We start from the raw sequence: 19,635 nt of genomic DNA on the forward strand, positions 1-19,635 counted from the left end.
CAGAGTTTAATATCCAAAATCATCAATGTACCCTACAACCAGTTCAAATAACTCACATTCATACTTGTACTTAACATTTCCAGTATACAATATCTTTTAATCCAGAGAAAAGCAAACCGGATCAATGTTATCATTATCTCAGGGACACTCAAGCAAAGCCTTGAAGATGCTATTATCCGAGGTGACGTCCTCAGAAGTGACAATACTTGAAATTTCATTTACATTTTATGTATTTCCTTATTTCCTGTTCTATACGCCTCTAACAGGTAAAGGAATGAATTATAAAAATTTGGGGGAAAAAAGAAGCATCCAAGGGAAAATCACTCTAAGGTGACACGAAGGGAAAAGTTAGTATTCTAGATCATGTTAGAAAAATAATATCAAGGCCCAGGGTAAAAAGAAGGAAGAGTAACAACAGTATTTTATCAAGTCCCTATATCAGCGCCCACAATGGAGATTGTGGAGCCCACCCTTGGGGATTCTGATTCAGTAGGCCTATGGTGGGGTTCAGGAACTCCATTTTCTTTTTTTTGTGTGTGAGGAAGATTAGCCCTGAGCTAACATCTGTTGCCAATCCTCTTCTTTTTGCTAAGGAAGATTGGCCCTGGGCTAACATCCATGCCCATCTTCCTCTACTTTATATGGAACGCCACCACAGCATCACTTGACAAGCGGTGCATAGGTCCGTGCCTGGGATCTGAACCTGCAAACCCTGGGCTGCCAAAATGGAGTGTGTGAACTTAACCACTATGCCACTGGGCCAGCCCCTTGGGAACTCCATTTTTAACAACCAGCCCAGATGACTCTGATGCAGATGGCCTGGGATCACTTCAAGAAACTTAGCAGTAGATATCATTAAGAATAATAAGCAAAGGAAGAGAAACAACAAGACAGATTTGATGTCAGTGAGATCAAAGGAAGGTGAGATATCCGGCTTCCAGAGACGGTAAGCAGCAGTCAGGGAAGACAATTAAGGACAGAGCAATGAAATTAAGTAATTAAAGAAAAATACTTACAGTGTGGGTGTTGATGATTTCACCAATGGAAATGTAGATCACTGGTTTGGTGAGGGTCACTAAATCAGAGTACTCATCCACATTAAATTTATCCTGAAGCTCTGGGACATCACAAGCAGCTTGGAAAAACCGTCTGAAAATAAACACAAGAGTCAGATCCCAAGAAGTGACACATGTGTGAGAAGTTGGCAAGAGGACATGCCACAAACCTTTGGAGCAATGAGTTCAAACAGAAGCCAGTAAAGACAGTTAATTCTAGGGAAACTGCTGCATGTTCGCTGTGCCTGACAGCCCTGGGACGTTGGTTCTAACAACTTTTCTCTCCATTTAGTTTTAGTTCTACCCACAAGAACTGCTCAACCATAATTTAAAACAGTTTTCAAACACCTGTGTCATCAGGAGGACCAACTTTCTAAGACAATGCCCTGAACTCAACACTGAATGTTTAACTTACAAATATTAAAAGCACTCTCCAATTCTTCTCTGATTACAAAGTAACATGTGCCTAATGTACAACCACTCTTTTTATGTTAAGTATTGACTATTTCACAGGAATACATTTTAATAGCTCAAAAATCCTCTTCACCATCTCCTGGAGCTGCGAGCACATCAAACATGTATCCTACAATACAGCAGTCCAGGGAAAGCTAGGTGGGGTATTTAATCTTGTCTTTACCCTCAGAGATAGAAACACGCCCACAGAATCTTTCGAGTACCTTGTCCATTCTCCCTTACCTGAATTTCTGGTAGGACTGGGAAAGATATTCATTAATGATGCTTAAGTGAGCATTATCTCCCAGAAACATCTTATTGGAAGCTGCATGCTGGAGCATCTTGGCAATGGAGCCAAGATTTCGGCGTTGGTCTGTGGTAAGCTGGCCTCCTGCCGACAGGTCAATGATGTCAAAGGCATCAGGAGCAACAATGGCTGGATTCATGTATCGATAGTAAAGCAAGTTACCAATAATCTGGGAACAGAGGAAAAAGAAAGATGGGTGTTAAAAACCAGTCCACCAAGTAAGCCACAAATGACTTTGCTAGCAATGAAAACCAGAAAATGCAGTCCTGTGAGGAAAAAATAAACACTACACACTCACACACACACATGCATGCATGCACACATACTTTCTCTCAAGGCCTGAAACTAAAATGACCAAACATCACTTGGTTGGATGCAGAAAAACAGAAAATGAGGACAGAACTGAAAATCACTACACTGAAAGAGCAGGTTCAGAAGGTAAAAATGATAGACTTTAAGTCTGTTATTGAGCATTTTAGGGCATCCTTCATTCACATATCATGGCAGCAAATAAGGCTGCTGTCACCCACATGCACTTTTCATTTTCATGTAGATGGGTTTTCTTTCTAAGAAGCTAATGAATATGACTAAAATAATCCTTAAACATGACTAATTAGCATAGCACAATCTGTCCAACCCCCATCATCCTCATACTGCAGACTTCAGAGGTGGACAAGTTCATGCCTCTGCAATTAAAGTCACTCAACACACATCTCTTCCACAGAAGAATTCAAGGACAGTCACAGCATTTCCCCTAGAGTTTCATTCAGAAAAAAGTAAAATTAATTCACCTGAACAGAAAGTCTAGAATCGAGGCCTCACTGTAGGAAAGCACAGAACTAGGAGAGAGAAGAAAAAAGCGTTCAGATTAAAAAAAAAAAAAAAAGGAAGGAGCATAGTCGAGTAAGAAAGAGTTACCAGCAACAGCCTTAGCAGAAACACCTGTGCTTGCTACCATTCACCTGCCACCAGCAGAGGGAGCAATTCTTCAGCAAAAAGATAGGCCTCAAAGTCATTTATCTCAAGACAGGAAAATCCATCGTCTCTGCTCGTTTGACGTCTGTGTGCCATTCAAACAATATAGGAACTACATAGGGACTAAGAGAGGTGTCATTTACTATTTACAATCACTTTCAAAAGCCCACATCAATGGCGAGCTACTGCCAGAATCTATGTTTAGGCACTTACTAAAGGTCTAAGGTCATCAGGTCTAGTTTTATAACTTTTTCCTCAAAGGGCTATTGAAAGGGCAAGAATGTGCCAGCTTTCAGACTCTTACCTTCAGCAGCTCATCCTCACCAGCATCGGGGAACTTCTCATGCAACGAGTCCTTCAGCACTTTGGCAATGAAGCGCATTCCATAACTGTGGGACGGACAAAACTTAGTGAGAAGGGCCTGGGAGCAGAAGGGCACTAATGCTGGGCTCTATTTGGGGTCACAATTGACGGCACTCACGGGATTTTGTCCACAGAGCTGATGATGGCTGAGAGGAATTTGTCTGTCACGGCCCGCATGTTTCTGATGGAGTTGTCTAGCCGTGTCTTTACTTCTTCATGAGCCAGAGCCTGCTCAGGGGTCACATCATAGGGTAGTTTGCTGGAAAAGCAGAAATTATCCCCAAGTATGTTAGGTTAACAGCCAGGAACAGCCTGAGCAGGACTGTGTCTTTCATAAACAGAAAGATCCAGAGAGAGCAAGTAACTTGCTCATGCTCACAGAGCTGGTAAATAGTGGGGCCAGAATTTGAACTCAGGTTTTCAACTGTGAATTGGGTGCCTTAAACTATGTGCCAGGCACTCTGATAGGCACTTGGGATAAAAGGTATTTGAGACATGATAGCTTCTCGAGTCTCTTACAATCTGGTGGGACAGACATACAAACAGGTATTTGTAAACATATTGTCCCATAAATAAGGAAGTTGACCAGAAGTGCTACAGGACCACAGAGAAGAGGCTTCTACTCAGACTGAAGGAGTCAAGGAAGACTTCCATAAGGAAGGGACATCTAAACTTAAGAAAAAGAAAGAAGAACGGTCTTCTAGGAAGATCAAATGCAAAAAAGGGGAAGAGGGAGGAGAAATGAGGGTAGAAAACTAAACAGGGGCCAGGTCGCAGAGGGCCCTGTTATAATGCTAAGTCTGGACTTCCCTAGAAGCCAGGGAGAGCAATTAAAAGACAGGAGATGTGAATTTTGAGGAAGATTGCTCTGGCCCACCATGAGGAATGAACTAAAGATGGACAAAGATGGAGAATCACAGAGGAAAGAGATAGGAGACTAGTGCCACAGCCTGATCAAGAAATGATGAGGGCATGAACAAGGATGCAGCAGCGGGGAGCAAGGAGACAGATCTGAGAGAGATTAAGGAGACACAATCAATGGGACTTGGTGACCCTTTGGGTACTGATGAGGGAAGTGACAGTTACATATATGAATTAAAGTAAGAGGAGCTAACAAGATCACTCAAGGAGAGGGCACTGAGTTAGAAGAAACTGGCAAGAGGTAGTAGACATACTAGAACATCGAGCCTAGGCTTAATCAGAAAGAAAATAAGGAAAAGAGGGAGCTGAAAGACAAAAATGAAATGAGGGGTCAAGGTTCTGGCACTTTCAATGAAGTCAAAAAGTAGTAATGACTATCTTGGACTATCTAAGTGGCCCAAATCCAATCACAAGTGTCCAAATAAGAGAGAGGCAGAGGGAGATTTGGCACACACAGAGGAGGCCACGTGACCACAGAGGCAGAGACTGGAGTGACATGGCCACAAGTCAAGGAATGCCAACAGCCACCAGGAGCTGGAAGAGGCCCGGAATGGATTTTCCACTAGATCCTCCGGAGGGGGCATGGCCCTGCCCACACATTGATCTCAGCCCACCGATACTGATTTTGGATTTCCGGCCTCCAGAACTATGAGAGGATAAATTTCTGTTGTTTTTAAGCCATGAAGTTTGTGGTAACTTGTCACAGGAGCAACAGGAAACTGATTCAAGCAGACAAGGATACAACTCCATTTGTCATATCTGAATTTAGATGAATTACAAACACAGTAAGACTACGAAAACAAGACTTCAGCAAAACTCAACAAAAACATTCTGTTTGAAACAACTGATTGTATGAAATTTATAATAAAGAGTATCATCTATTTTATTATTTGTAAGGTATGTGCTATACATCTTTTATATCAGTAAAATTTATAACTTTATGTGTATATGCCCTTTTTTTTTTTTTTGGCTGAGGAAGATTCACTCTGCGCTAACACCTGTTGCCAATCTTCCTCTATGTTGTATGTGGGTCACTACCACAGCATGGCTGACGAGTAGTGTAGGTCCATGCCCGGGATCTGAGCCTGTGAACCTGGGCTGCCGAAGTGGAGTGTGCCAAACTTAACCACTAGGCCACGGAGCTGGTCCCTATATGACATTTTTTAAAAAGCAGTAACGAGGAAAGGAAATGAAGTGCTAAACACAATGGTTGTAGTCAGAGAACAGAATATTATTTCTAAAATTTTAGAAGTGAACATTCCCAAGAGGTGACAAGGCCCCAGTTTGCTATGAGTTTGGTGGCTGAAACTCAAGGATCCATGACGCTTACATGCAGGATGGGCTCCCACCACACCAGTACACCTTCCAGGTAGTGGCATCAAAAAAATGTGTTCAAATCAATTTCCATTTTATGAAAAACAAAATAAGACACCAGTTTCTGACAGGCACTCACAGGAAAAAAATCCAAAAATGTCTACTGGAATTGTGATCTAAAAATGACTGACTCCACGGAGAAAGACAAATACTGTATGATTTCACTCATGTGGAAGATAAAACCACAACAACAACACACAAAGACATAAATACAGACAACAGATTGGTGGTTACCAGAAAGGAAGGGGGATAGGGAGAGGGTGAAAGGGGTAAAGAGGGTGAAAGTGTTGAACATGATGTAGTCTATACAGAAGCTGAAATACAATGATGTACACCTGAAATTTATATAATGTTATAAACCAATGTTACTGCAACTACATAAATAAATAAAATAAAAATGACTGACTCATGGACCATCAGAGGAAATATCTTAGTACCCTTGAGCCAGCGTCCATGGGGCTGTCATCTAGGGATGCCCTGAGTTGCAGGCAAAACTTCCTAGTCAAGTACTGCAGCTGACTGACCATATTCCAGGATATGAGCCTCAAGTGTGCAGGTCAATATAAAAATGGATTTTTCATCACACCTAGCAATGATCTGGTGACAGATTTACACATTACTGAGAACCAAATCAGGAGCCAAAGGATTCCCAATAGGGGATAAGCCCATTCTAAGAGTCAGCAGAATGTTCTGTTCTCTATCTGGGGTACACCTCCCCCTTTGCCTGGTGTCCAGGTACCTGGAAAGTGGAATGATGTAGAGCAGCGCTACTCAAAGTGTGGACCAGTGCCAGTCTATGAATCAGGCCAAGACTGGATAAGGAGCTTGAGCCAGAATGTAATCAACCCACTGCTTCCTTCATTGAGAAAGTCTTGCTATGAAAAAAATGTCAGCTGAAACTAAACAGTGTGCTTAGTGACACAGAAGATTCTCAGCTACTGGTCCACAGACCATGCTTTGAGTAGCAGTGGTATGGAGAGGTACCTCCTCTTCAGCTCCAGAGAATTTCATGCATGATCTGATCCTACTCCACAACAAGAAAAAACCCACCATAGATTAAGCTGCTCACCTCTCCATTCCTCACCCAAGGTAGATAAATCCAGAAACATTTGGGCTTTCCGAACTATATTTTCTCGGCATTACCCTAGTGACACACTTGTGATTTAGACACATTAATCATGGTAGTTAAACTAAGGCCCTGGCACATAAATCTCCTGAATTATGTTAATTTAATTAGTCCAATTCTCAGTATTCCAGGGCAGCTCATGGCATTCCAGGGCTCATCATCCACTCCACACCATCTCCTCTTTCTTTTAATAAAACACAGCGATCTTACTCAGAGCTGTGCGAGTCTTCCCATCCAACCACACCTTTAGTGATGCCGTGCCCTTTCAGGGCCTAGGTTCTCCCACGCTCCTTCCCCTGCAAAGCATTCAGACATGAATACTCTGCACCTAGCTGTTAGTGAGGCTGGCCCCATCTTATCCTTCATGCCTCAGCTAAGTGAAATTTCACCTTCTCAGAGAGGCTCTCCCTAACCATCTAAGTGAGCTCCCTCTTGTATTCTCCATTACAGTTCCCTACATAAAACTTTAATCAATTCATAACTTTATTTTTATGTACCTGTTTGTTGTCTCTCCCATGTAATAAACTACAAACAGAGGGCAGGGAGCATGTCTGTTTCATTCATTATTGCATGTTTTATTCATTACTGTATTATTATATGTGTATCTAACACAGTGCCTAGCACATAGTAAGTACTCAATAAATATTTGCTACATAAGTGAATAAATTACCAGGTCAAAAATTTAAAGAAGCAGTTTCTAAGGAAAAAACAATTTGAACAATTTTTTTTCCAAATAAAACTATTTGAACAATTATTAGTTTATAAACCAAAGGTTAACTACTTAAAAAAGAGAGGGAAAATAATAAAAACACAAAATAAAAAGGTGATATGGTTATCATACCTTGCCTCTCCTGTCTGAGACTCCATCTGATTAACCCAAGATTTGTAAATATCCACAGGGTCAGTTTTGATGTTGAGAGATTTGTCATCCATAATTTCCTTCACGACTGGGGCCAAGATCTGTCTCAGCGCATTCTGGCCCCGGGCGCCACGGTTGAAACTTACAACCATCTTAATAACTGTAGGATTTCCTGTCACAATCTCTTGAATCTGATCTACTTTTGACCTATAAAACACCAGATACAAATTCAATTTAAACTAATCACAGAATCTATCAACTTAAAGATCCATCCTACCTAAAAATTTCATTTCCTAGAAACAGAAATAGTTGGAAGGAAAGGGCTATATGTTCTCTCTCTAGAAACACTTCCCAACACTCATCTGAACACAGGACCTTCCTGTTGCTGCAAACTCAACCATGGGAACATGATTAGGTCCTTTACCAGATAAAAATGTGGAATCTTCATGTTTGGATCAGCTTTTTAAAAATTATATCTTGATATAGAATGTTCCTAAAATTAATTTAGTAAATCTCCTATTCTATCACCTCCCCAGAAGAAGGAACACTTTATATTAACTTGAAAAGCAGATGCTTCTTTCGAGTAAGTATTTCACACAAATTACAGTATTAATTGAGATCTAGAAAAAGTACTGATAGGCCTTAATTTCAAACTATGAGCATCTCCGACAGCAGGGAGGGGTCCCATGCCCTGCAGAAATCTGTTCATACTTGATTTCCTCCTGGAGCGCTGTTTTAAAGAGCCGTAGGAGCAGGTACTCCTCGCGCTGGTTGGATGCGTAGTTGTAGAGTGTGAAGATTACAGAGTCCATGAACTTGGTGGACTTGTTCTGGGGCATCTGAAAAATCAGCTTTGCCAGATAGGTGGGGTTGGTCTGAAACAAAACCAAGGGATAAGTAATTTCTAGCTAATATCAAGGTTGGCACAAATATTCACATTTTTTTAAAACTGAAGGATTAGAATATACATAAGAGGGGCCGGCCCTGTGGTGTAGTGATTAAGTTCAGCATGCTCTGCTTCAGTGGCCTGGATTCACGGGTTGGGATCCGGGCACGGACCTACACCACTCGTCAGCCATGCTGTGGAGGCAACCCACATACAAAATAGAGGAGGATGGGCACAGATGTTAGCTCAGGGCTAATCTTCCTCAAGCAAAAAAAAAAAGAGGAAGATTCGCAATAGATGTTAGCTCAGGGTGAATCTTTCTCACCAAAAAAAAAAAAGAATATACATAAGCAATAAAGAAAATAAGACAGCCCTTTGCTCATCCCTCAGTGGAAATCAGAAATATTTCCATAGAGATCTATGGGTAAAGTTTTTTTGTGTAAAGTAAATTAGCTAAATTTTACAATGCCAATTCCAGGTGCCACTCACCTGCAATAAATAAAACAGGTGTTGATAAGCTTCCAATTTCTCTCGCTTCTCCTTGCTCAAAGCCTTGAGACCTCCCTTCTGTTTATTTAGCATCATCATATCAGACAACTGTTCCTTATTTTTTTTGGTAAGTTTTTTACTGTGGGAAACCACATCCTGTAACAAAAACACATACATAAATCAAAAAGTTTTCAAAGACAAAACTCTGGGCATTGTGGAAGGATCTTTTAGAACCTAAAAATCTGCATGAAGGTCTAACACACTGGCAGATCCCCATTAAATATTTTAGAATCACTACACTGTATCCTATTTTCAGAACACCAATCAAATCCATTCCTACTTCCATCTTCCTATAAGGAACCTGAACCATAAAAATGTCCATTGACTCAGGAAACCAACTTCTAGGAATCTATCTTAAAAACAAAGTCTTAAATACAATAAAAGCTACACATACACTGAGACATTAACTGCAACGTTATTTGTAATAATAAAAACTTGAAAAACAACCTAAATGTCAAATAGTTTGGAAAAAGAGGTAAATCATAGAATATTTTTTAATGAATTATGCTGCCATTAAAAATATTTATTAAAAAAAATAATATTTATGACTACTTATTATATGGAAAGCATCTTATCCTCTAATATTAAGTAAAAATGTAGGATAGAAAATGATTGTGGAGTGGTAAAATTACGGGATGATTTTTATCTTCTTTTCTCTATTTAAAATTTTGCTATTAAATTATTTGAGTTCTTATATAACTTTTTAAAAATTTATGGTATTAGCTGAGAAGAAAGCCTCCACCCTCCCTGCAAGTCAGAAAATGTGAGGCAGGGGGTACCAAGCAGGACAAAGTGCCCCACGTCCTCTGCTGGCACTGGACCATACCTGCAATGTAATCTTATTTTTCACAAGCAGTCCAATTTTGATATCCATGAGATTGAGGTCATTCTCCAGCTGTTGGTTAGAACGAATAAGGGTAATGACCTCTTCCCGCATCTTCATAAGATCAAGCTCCTCTTGAAAATCCTGGTCACTTTGGTCGAGTAGGTGAACAAATTTTCGGACCACAACCATAGGAGGATCCTCAGCATTGACTGAGAGAAACAAAGTATGCGTCAGACAAAGAAGAGAATTACCAGAAAAAGTTCTAAGTCTCGGGAAATATCAGCATTGTCTTGAAAAAATAGCTCTAGTCACACATAAGACATTTATTTTTGAGATGTGCAAGGACAACTGCCAAGTACAGTCCTCTTGGTCATGCTACTGCCACGAATGACAGAGGCCAACACTGAAAGCAACAAGACATTTAACCACAGGTGTAGCAAAGGGGCTTAAGTCACAAGCAGCACCCTACCCCCAAGCTTTGCCTTCAGGACAAGAAAAGAGATCCATGGAGACTACCCAGAACCTGATGGCTCTCAACCACTGCCTCAACACTTCTCTGCTGAGCGACAGTTACTCACTGAGAGTCTTGTAGTCATCACGAGCTTTGTTTGCCCGAATAAAAGCCTGGATTTTGATAATGTCATTTATCTAAGGAATAAGGAAGACAAAATTCCTTTGTTCATTTGTCCACCAAAAATATAGCAAAACTGATTCTACTGGTTCTGATTACCCAAGGGTACTTACGTGGTCTCGGAAATACTGCAGGCGATCTCGATAGCGCTTTCTAGCTTGATGCATCCTTGCCAGGGACTGGATCTGTGGAAAAAGAATCCTGGAAATTAGAAGAGTCCTCCATCTGAACACACGTCATACTCACCCCACACTGAGAAACCCTGCTCGGGCGACCATACCTTTACAACTTCGTCTTTATGGGAGCGTAGGTAAGCTAAACGATCTTGATACGCCTTCTTCTGCTTGTACCCTCTCCACTGCGACTGAAACCATCAAATATTACAGTTGACACATTATTTCCCAAGGATCAGAGGAAGTTAAAAAAATCTCATCTTGATATATTATCCAAGTGCAATTCACGATGAAGCTTTAAAACCAACCACATCCACCAGTGACAGGGGAATGCGGGAATGGCTATACCTCCATCAGGAGAGCACACGGGCTAACTTTCACTTCCCTGGTGTTAGCATAGCACTTCATACCATTTAAAGTGCATCCACACAGATTCTCTTATTGGCTCCTTACAACCAATCAGGTGAGGAAGTGAAATATTAGTATCCCCATTTACAGATGAGGAAACAAACTTAGAGAGGTTCTGGTGGAGTTATAATTCCTAACTCAGAATTCTCTCCGTGCCATAGTGCTACCCTGTCGGTGAAGCAAAACCACAGTTATTTCCCTCAATATTCAAATGTGACACAAAGGATCAGTCTTAGAAGACAGTGAAGTGCTCAAGAACGGCCACTGATCCGGACAACTCACCACTAAACAGCATTAGGCACATTCCGGTTACAATGTTAGTAAAGAGGAAGAACTTGTCAAAAGAAGGACGAGACTAAGAGGTCAGAAAGCAAAAAACACACGCAGACATTCAATCATAAGAGCTGACTATTTATTACCCCTGCTCTAGGAGCCCACCTGCTGTCTGTATAATAGGCTCTGAAATACCTGAATGCAGGTGATGGCAGGGATTTGTTTCTTCAGGAAATTCATCCTGGATCGGAATTCCTGTCGAACTAAGTATCCACGGCAGCAAGCCTGCAGCTTGGTGATCAAGCCTTCGTTGGCCAGCCAAAGCTGTTCTCGGTTATACGCAGCAGTCACCCCAGAGATGGAACTCTGAAAAAGCATTTGGTCACGTTAGAAGACATACATAGGTGAGAATGGACACAAATTTTGACACAGTATCATCCACAGTGCACAAACCAACCCTCACTGCTTTCTAAGTCTATACATACTAGATCTTTACCTAAGCAATGGGAATGAAGACTTCAGGTCCATTTTTCAGGGCCAGGTTGTTCTCACATTCAAAAAAAAAAGTCATAAAAATCTGATCTTTTACATCATACGTGATCACTTTTACCCGCTCACCTACCCAACACTGACTGTGCCAGGAACTGTGCTTGCTGATCTGGAGTCACTGTTGATGAGAAGACAGAGTGACATGTGCCAACACAGGGCTGGGTACCAAGCCCCCAAAACCCCTAGAATGCCACAGTGGAGGACATTGCAAGGGAATGGTCAGATTGCAAACGGTCTTGAAAAGTAGCCTAGAGTGTTTAGACTGTTACTATAGGCACTGGGAACCAGCAAACTTTCAAACAGAGGAATAAAACCATCAGATTTATTTTTAGAAAAGCAGCACTATTACAGAATAGCTCACAGATTAGCAAGAGTGGGTGAATTAGAATTGAAGCAAGTGGATCAGTTAGAATGCTGTTATTGTAATCCAAGTGAGATGACCTGGGCTTGAGTGAGGGCAGCAGCACTGAGAATAGTTACCCACCTAATATTCATCTTCCCCCTTTTCCTTGGTTTCAGGGCCGTGATTTTTTTTCTGGGCAACAATGTGCAGTTAAAAGAGCTGCTTACTAGCTCACGCAATGTAAGCAGCAGTAGTTTGGTAAGACCTTTGGGAAAGCTCCCTAAGAGAGAGACAGACAGATGTGCCTTTTTTGCTCTTCTTCCTAATTCCTGCCTGAATTGCTAACTTGATGGCTTGAGTTCCAAGCTGTCATTCTAGATGAGAAGATGACCTTGAGAATAGAAGCCACATCCTAAGAATGGCAGAGGAGAAAGACAGGACCCTGGGACAGATGATATTGTGGAGCCACCACACCTTCCCTGAACAGCCCAACTCCAGAATTATTTTATGTGAGGAAAAAAATACACCCTTATACACTATTTCAGTCTCTGCTTTTCCGTCAACCTGTGTCTGAGGTGTCTGGTGGATTTCTAGACTGTGAATGAAAAGGCAAACCTGGTGGTGAGAAGAAGGATGAAAAGTCTGGAGGTACAAGATTTGGGATTCACCAGCACAAAGGTGAGAGCTGGAGCCACAGGCTTGAATGAGATTACTCAGGAAGAACATGTAGAGGAAGAGAAGCAGACCAGTGGAATCCTGATGTAATTCAAGTGGAGGTAAAGCAAAGGAAGGTAGTGAGAGAGATTAAGAAGGGACACTCAGAAGTAGGAGAGCCAGAAGAGAATCGCCAAAAGAGTTGAGGGTTTAAGGAAGACAACACATTGAGAAGTCAAATATGATGAGATCTCCTAACTGAATTTGGCAATTAAAAGGTGTTTTGCAATAGTCAGAAAAGAGACTGAAAACGTAAATTGGGAGAGATTAACAGTAGTTGCATTTAATGAGGAGTCAGAGCAACTTTTCATTTTTCTTCTCTTCTAGATCATCCAAGTTTTCTTTATTAAGCACACAATTTATCTGACTTAATTCTACAATCCAGATGTTTTACTAATTTAGGCCTTAGTCACTCTCCCAACCACTAGGAAAAAAATTACTCCAAAATAGTTAATTATATAGCCTTAATTTTAGTCTAGGGCTTCTGACTACAGGCTCTGTTCCTCCTAACTAATATTAGCTCTAGAACACTTTCTCTTGGCTTCTTCTTATGTGAAGAAATGTGACCTACCTGGATCTCCTCCCGAGAAAGCTGCATAGAATTTTGCACAAAGTCTGGGGGTTCATCCCATCCTCCTTCCCGGGTCTCCAGATTGTGGTAATAATAATAGCCACCTTTCACCCAGTGCTTCACCCACTTGCTGTTATTATCTCCTAGCAGAAAATAAAGGAAAGATAAAAGAAACCCAGAGCCACACTCCCCACACTTCTATGCCTAGTACTACAGGATTACTCTCGTCTGGTTTAACAATCTAAATGAAGACCATTCCAAAAACCTGCTCCTTGGATCTATGAGAGTAAAGGGGCATCCTAAGCCCCTCTTAAATTATGGCTTTGTCTCACTTAGATCACTTATATCTACATTATAAAAAGAAAATATCTATTAAGTCCAATTGTGGAATTAACCTTGGTTAGGTTTTTTCCTTCCAAAGCCTACATCTAAGACCATGTGTGTCAGAAAGCTATTCTGATAAAAGATTTGCAACCATTCAGCCTCTCCAGTTAATTAAAAAAAGCCATAAAATGGGATGAAAAAATCTTACCTTTATTTCCCTCTTTTTGCAGATAATCTACTTTTAACTATCTATGGGCTTAGATAATCAGAACTATTGACATCCCATGAAAGATAAACAGTCAAATATTTTGATCCTTCCTGCATTTTCAGAAAATTGACCTTTTTAACACAGCTGCCCTCAAGGGAAAAAAAAAACCCCGAATATTTTAAAAAATAGAGATATCTCCTTAGAGTCTTTAAACTAAGCCTAAATACTGTACTTCTATACTAAAGTTCCTTTCCCTAGAGTTTGTCCCTTTCTTCTATACCTGTCCCCTCATATATTCAAGTTCTTACTTTTAGGGCAGAAATTTATTTCCCCATTAACTCACCTGCTGCCAGTTTTTTCTTCTTGGCTTCAGCAAGGTCACTCTGGTAAGTTTCACCACATTCAGGGATGACTCCATATAAGCCGACGTCAGGGGAACGAAGGGCACTCAGTGTTTTGCCAACATCGCCACTGGCTACTGCCTCATTAATGGCAAAGATTCCTAAGGCAACTATCCCGGAAAAGAATTGTTACCAGAATAGTTTAGAAAGTGTCTAAATTCACACACTAGTTCACCTACTATACTGGCAAAGTGTTCCCCCTATATCTCTCTATCTTAGTCAAGCTGAAGATTGATATGGAGCACCTCGCCACCCCCACCCTCCACCAAAATAGAAATAAAACAACTGGTACGTACACCTCTGTGCTTCTTGGGAGTCTTTGTTGGACTGCCAGATTCCACCTTGAATTTCATCCAACCACAGCACAGCTGACTCATCCTGGGTTTCCTACACACCATTAAAAGCAAAACAATATTAGAGTCATGAAATCAGGGTATACGTGATGAAGGGGCTTCTGAGACTCAATCAGATATGAAGGAAAAAGTTTCAAACATGTGAGACACATGGAACAGTAAACTGGAAGAAGCCAGGCATCAAAAAACTGGTAAAAGGTTACAAGAGAAATGCCTCAGATATAGATGACGGATATATGAAGGTGAATTCGAGTGGTTCAGGAGGTCAAGAGTAGCTAGAAGGGGGAAAGGGACCAAACTGGGAAGGGGCCCAAGGACTTAACAGTGTGACAAGCGCCATGGTATATATATGAATATGCAGTACTTTTTAGAAAGCCTCCTTTGCCAACGATATTCAGAGGAAGTTAACATTCTCTATGCCTACTGTTTTTAAGACTATCATGACTTTATTACCCATAAAGCCAGTACTACAGGCAATCCAAACTTATCATCAGCTTATATTTTAAAACTTGAATGTTAAGTCAGTTGTTGGGAGTTTAAAAACACATTTTCACAGGGAAACATAATAAACAGTGATTAATTTCCTCAGCATGGCCAACAAAAGCCTCACTTGTCCATAGTATAGTTTGAGTTGAATATTGGGGACAGAGGTGAAACAGAAGTGGTGGTTTACTTCCTTCTTCCTAAATATTCTTAGACAGCTTTTTTTAAAGTAGCTTATTGGTGATCATTTGCTCTGAAAGGCATTTTAAACAGAATTGGATTAGCAGAAATATCTTTCTCTAGTATCTTCCAATTTCCAAGAATTTGGTTACCACCCTCTGAGTCAGGGAAGTGCCTTATGGATTAGCCCCAAGTAGTCACTAATGTTACAGAGAGGTAGCACAAGAGATATTCTACTGTCTATGTGTTCTCATAAGAGTCACAGTTGGAAACCACTCTGATACCAACTCAGATTTCAGCGGTTATACTGAGGTTATATAAGCTTCAACTGTCTCAAAGAGTGAGAGTCCTTTGTTGTCTCCAAAGTCTTTATAGAAAGTATCAATTCAGAAGATTAATATGGAGTCTTCTCTAGAAAATGCAAGGCACCTCAGGTCTTAAAGTGGCCAGGTTGAGAGTCATGTTTGAGGCAATCTTGGCAGACCCAACAAAATTAATTGCTCCTGAGGCTTAATCTAATAGCAATTGGGATAAATAGCAGCTTGAAAATCCACTGAGATTGCCTGATGTAAATATAATTTGCCAAGGCACCAATGAGGCAATGGGATCAGTAACTCTTAACTGTGGTGCCAGATGAGGCAGGGTCTGGGCTTCGGGGCCAAGTGGGAAGTTTCACTACTGGCAGCAGACTTCACCCGACAGGTGAAGTCGCAGAACCTTAAAGGAGGCTTGGCTTTCCTCTTTCATTACAGTGGCCAGAGACACAATATTTCACTCAGCAGAGCCAAGCAGCTACAAGCTCTGGCAATTTATAAAGCACCTTGGTGACAGGATAAGGCCAAAGAGAGGCATCTAAAATTGAAAGCAGTGATTTCTCTCAAATGCAGAGTTTTAGAAAGAAAGATCATTTAATCAATCTATGGTAAGTGCTGGGCTTACAACCGTGAGGCACCGTCCCAATTTTAAGGAGCTCACAGTCTCGGGGAAGAAAAAGAGTAAAGACATAAATAGAATGCAAGAAAAAAACACCTAATAGCTGCAGAACTTAGCATGTTCCTACCACTAGTCACTTTCTATTACTGAAAAATAGAAAATGGCCACACACAATCCCCTAGAGTCACATGAATAAATACTGGAAATGCTAAGCAATAGTTTCAGTGTGAGACAATACAATGAGTCAGCTACAGGTGTGTGACAACTTAAACTGAGAAGTGATAAGCTGGAGGGCTGACGGTGCAGTCTCCAAGAGAAGTAGCGTAAGAATCCTTGCCTCATAAAAACAGAAGTATTTTCACAGAACCAGATCATTTTTGGTTTACTTTTAAGCTAACCACACATCAGATATCTCTGAGCAGAATCTACTATAAGCAAAACTGGGAAGCTTAGCATTCCTTGCATTCAGAGTTCTGTCTTCTCTGCCCAAGTGGACTCAAGTAAAAGGATTAAAATTAAACCTTTCATACATATTCCCCTAAGAAACAAGCAACAGAGCTATAGTATGAAATGCAAGAAAAAGAGAATGGATCAGTATCTTAGGTGTGTTAGGTAAAAATGATATAGAAATACCCCTCACCAGACTGAAGGAAGAAGGACAGATGACATATATCACCTCATCCCACTGTAAGGAAAGAACAGGTTCTCTTTGCTCCAATTAGATTGAATAAGATGACAAACCCAAAATCCTCCTATTAAAGTTTGCTCTGAAGAGATCACCCAAAATTAACTCAAATCACTGAGCAGGGCGTTAAAACCCTGGGCTAGATACTGCGGAGAATATTGAGATAAAACAGATTTAATGTGAAAATGCTATATAAAATATACTGAAATATTGCCCCCTAACAACTCTGACTGACACTTAGAAGCACACTGACTGTATTCCAGAAGAGGTAAGGAGATAGGGACCAGAAATAAGAATCAAAAAAGGAGCGGGCTAGGATTGGAGGTAAAAGAGGTGAAGGAGCCACAAAATATGAAGGAAAGGGAGAAGGGGTGAAAGAATGGCTATTGTGTGTGCGTGTGCGTGTCTGTGTGTGTGTGTGTATACAATCATGCATCACTTAATGACAGGGATACATTCTAAGAAATGCGTCATTAGGTAATTTTGCCGTGCGAATATCACAGAGGGTACTCTCACAAACCTAGATGGTATAGCCTACTACACACCTAAGCTATATGGTACTAATCTTATGGGACCACCATGGTACATGCGGTCCATTGTTGGCCAAAATGTCGTTATGCAATGCATGACTCTGTGTGTGTGTGTGTGTGTGTGTGCATATGTGGTGTGTGTGTGCGTGTGTGTATGTTGGCCCTCTATATCCACAGGTTCCACACCTGTGGAATCAACCAAGCATGGACTGTGTATTACGTTTACAATCCGAGGTTAGTTGAATCTGTGGATGGTCCAGGAACCATTCCCCAGCAGATACCAAGGGACACTGTATATGGAAAGCACAAACACACACACACACCTCTAAAGGGCACTTTTCACCCCTTAAAACTTCCTTTAAAAAGTCTGTCCTGTGATATGTGTCATGGTTTGCATGTGTGATGACAGATAAAATGTTACACACACACACACACTACATATGTATATGTAATATTTTATTTATCATCACAGATGCAAACCATGCCACATATTTATATAAACTATGCCATATATATATAAAAACACACATATATACCATATTATATATATAAACACATACACATAAACCATGTCATACATACCATATACACACAAAACTACAGAAATTAACCAAAGGCTTGCAGCAATTGGACAGTTTATTGAAAAACAGTTGAATTTCAGTAAGAACCGTGAGCTTTGTGGCACTTTAAATTGCCTATTCCCCTCTGCGCTCCCACCTGCCACCCAACACAGACATACCTCTTTCAAAGCCCTGTTATTCCTAGAGAACTGTCATTAGTTGACATGCTAAGTAGTTCCCTGGAAGACCACAGCAAGGCTGTCTTTATTTGACCTCACTTAGAGTTTGCCCAGTGCAGCCTTTTCTTCAGGGGCATTTGTCAAAAGCAGTAAGAGGCAACTGTTCAATATTACAGATGTCTGGGGCAGTGGATGAAAATTTAGACAAACAATAGGTTAACCACAAAGAGCTTAAAAGAAAAAGCTGGAGAATAAGATGTCCACAGAGAGCCTTGAAAAGCTCTGACGTTCCTGGGATGGCAATCTAGAAGGCCATAGTGCATATGTGGGCTGTGCACATGCTCAGAAAAGATCGGATAAGGCTATAAACTCTCACCTCTGGCTGACTTGGAGGCTCTGGGCAAGTATGAAGTGAAGGCTAAGGCAGAATTGTAAACTACCTGGCTGAGTGTTGAAGGCATGCCCCAACATGCACACAGGCCCTCAGCAAAGGCTGGGAGCTTTATCGGCTCTAGGCATTTAAAGAAATTTCTGTCTAATCATTAGCTGACCACTAGGTAACCAAGCAGAGATGTCAGTGGACACACATGACAAAGCATACAGACTTAATAGAATTAAAAGTCACTAAACAAACAACAACAATAACAAACAGGGACAACAATAAACCCTGAGGAGGAAGTAGAATCTGATTTCCAGAGTTGCCCCATTATATTATTAAAATGTCCAGTTTTCAACAAAACATTACAAGACATGCAAAGAAACAAGAAAGCATGGTCCAAACAGGAAAAAAGCAGACAACAGAAATTGTCCAGATTGAACTTGGTAGACAAAGACTTAAATAAGCTCTTTCAAATGTGTTCAAAGAACTAAAGGAAACCATGTCTAAAGAACTAAAAGAAAGTATGAGAACAACATCTTACCAAATAGAGAATATCAATAAAGAGATAGAAATTATTTAAAAAAAATGAAATTCTGGAGTCAAAAGTATAATAACTGCAATAAAAAATTCACTAGAGGGACTCAGCAGATTTGAGCAAGCAGAAGAAAGAATCAGCAAACTTGAAGATAGGTCAGTTGAAATTATCCAGTCTGAGGAACAGTGAAAAAAAAGAATGAAGAAAAATGAACAAAGCCTCAGAGACCTGTAGACACCATCAACACCACCAACATATGCATAATGGAATTCCCAGAAGGCAAGGAGAAAGAGAAAGAATACTTGAAGAAAACCTGAATAGACCCATAACAAATATAGAGATGAAATTAGTAATCAAACACATCCTACAAAAAAACACAAAACCAAAAACCCAGGACCACATGGCTTCACAAACTCTTCTAAAACATAGAAGAGAAAGGAACACTTCCCAATTTATTCTATGAGGCCAGTATTACCATGATACCACAAACAGACACAAAGATATCACAAGAAAAGAAAACTACAGACCA

The 19,635-nt window shown here is 40.6% G+C and overlaps 1 protein-coding gene across 1 annotated transcript in view; it reads right to left on the minus strand.

Annotated features, from left to right (window-relative positions):
• IQGAP1 (IQ motif containing GTPase activating protein 1) overlaps positions 1-19,635 on the minus strand; it is a 92,252-nt gene that overhangs the window by 15,319 nt on the left and 57,298 nt on the right. The window contains exons 16-30 of the mRNA XM_058542505.1: positions 14,586-14,676; positions 14,232-14,399; positions 13,357-13,499; positions 11,375-11,545; positions 10,606-10,689; positions 10,439-10,510; positions 10,273-10,342; positions 9,695-9,903; positions 8,809-8,964; positions 8,145-8,308; positions 7,416-7,640; positions 3,272-3,412; positions 3,095-3,179; positions 1,752-1,984; positions 1,017-1,149 (exon numbers count right to left, since the gene is read on the minus strand). Of these exons, the coding sequence (XP_058398488.1) occupies positions 1,017-1,149; positions 1,752-1,984; positions 3,095-3,179; positions 3,272-3,412; positions 7,416-7,640; positions 8,145-8,308; positions 8,809-8,964; positions 9,695-9,903; positions 10,273-10,342; positions 10,439-10,510; positions 10,606-10,689; positions 11,375-11,545; positions 13,357-13,499; positions 14,232-14,399; positions 14,586-14,676 (2,145 nt within the window). The remainder of the gene's footprint in view (positions 1-1,016; positions 1,150-1,751; positions 1,985-3,094; positions 3,180-3,271; positions 3,413-7,415; positions 7,641-8,144; positions 8,309-8,808; positions 8,965-9,694; positions 9,904-10,272; positions 10,343-10,438; positions 10,511-10,605; positions 10,690-11,374; positions 11,546-13,356; positions 13,500-14,231; positions 14,400-14,585; positions 14,677-19,635) is intronic.

Source organism: Diceros bicornis, chromosome 5 (assembly GCF_020826845.1).
Source record: "Diceros bicornis minor isolate mBicDic1 chromosome 5, mDicBic1.mat.cur, whole genome shotgun sequence".
NCBI lineage: Eukaryota > Metazoa > Chordata > Mammalia > Perissodactyla > Rhinocerotidae > Diceros > Diceros bicornis.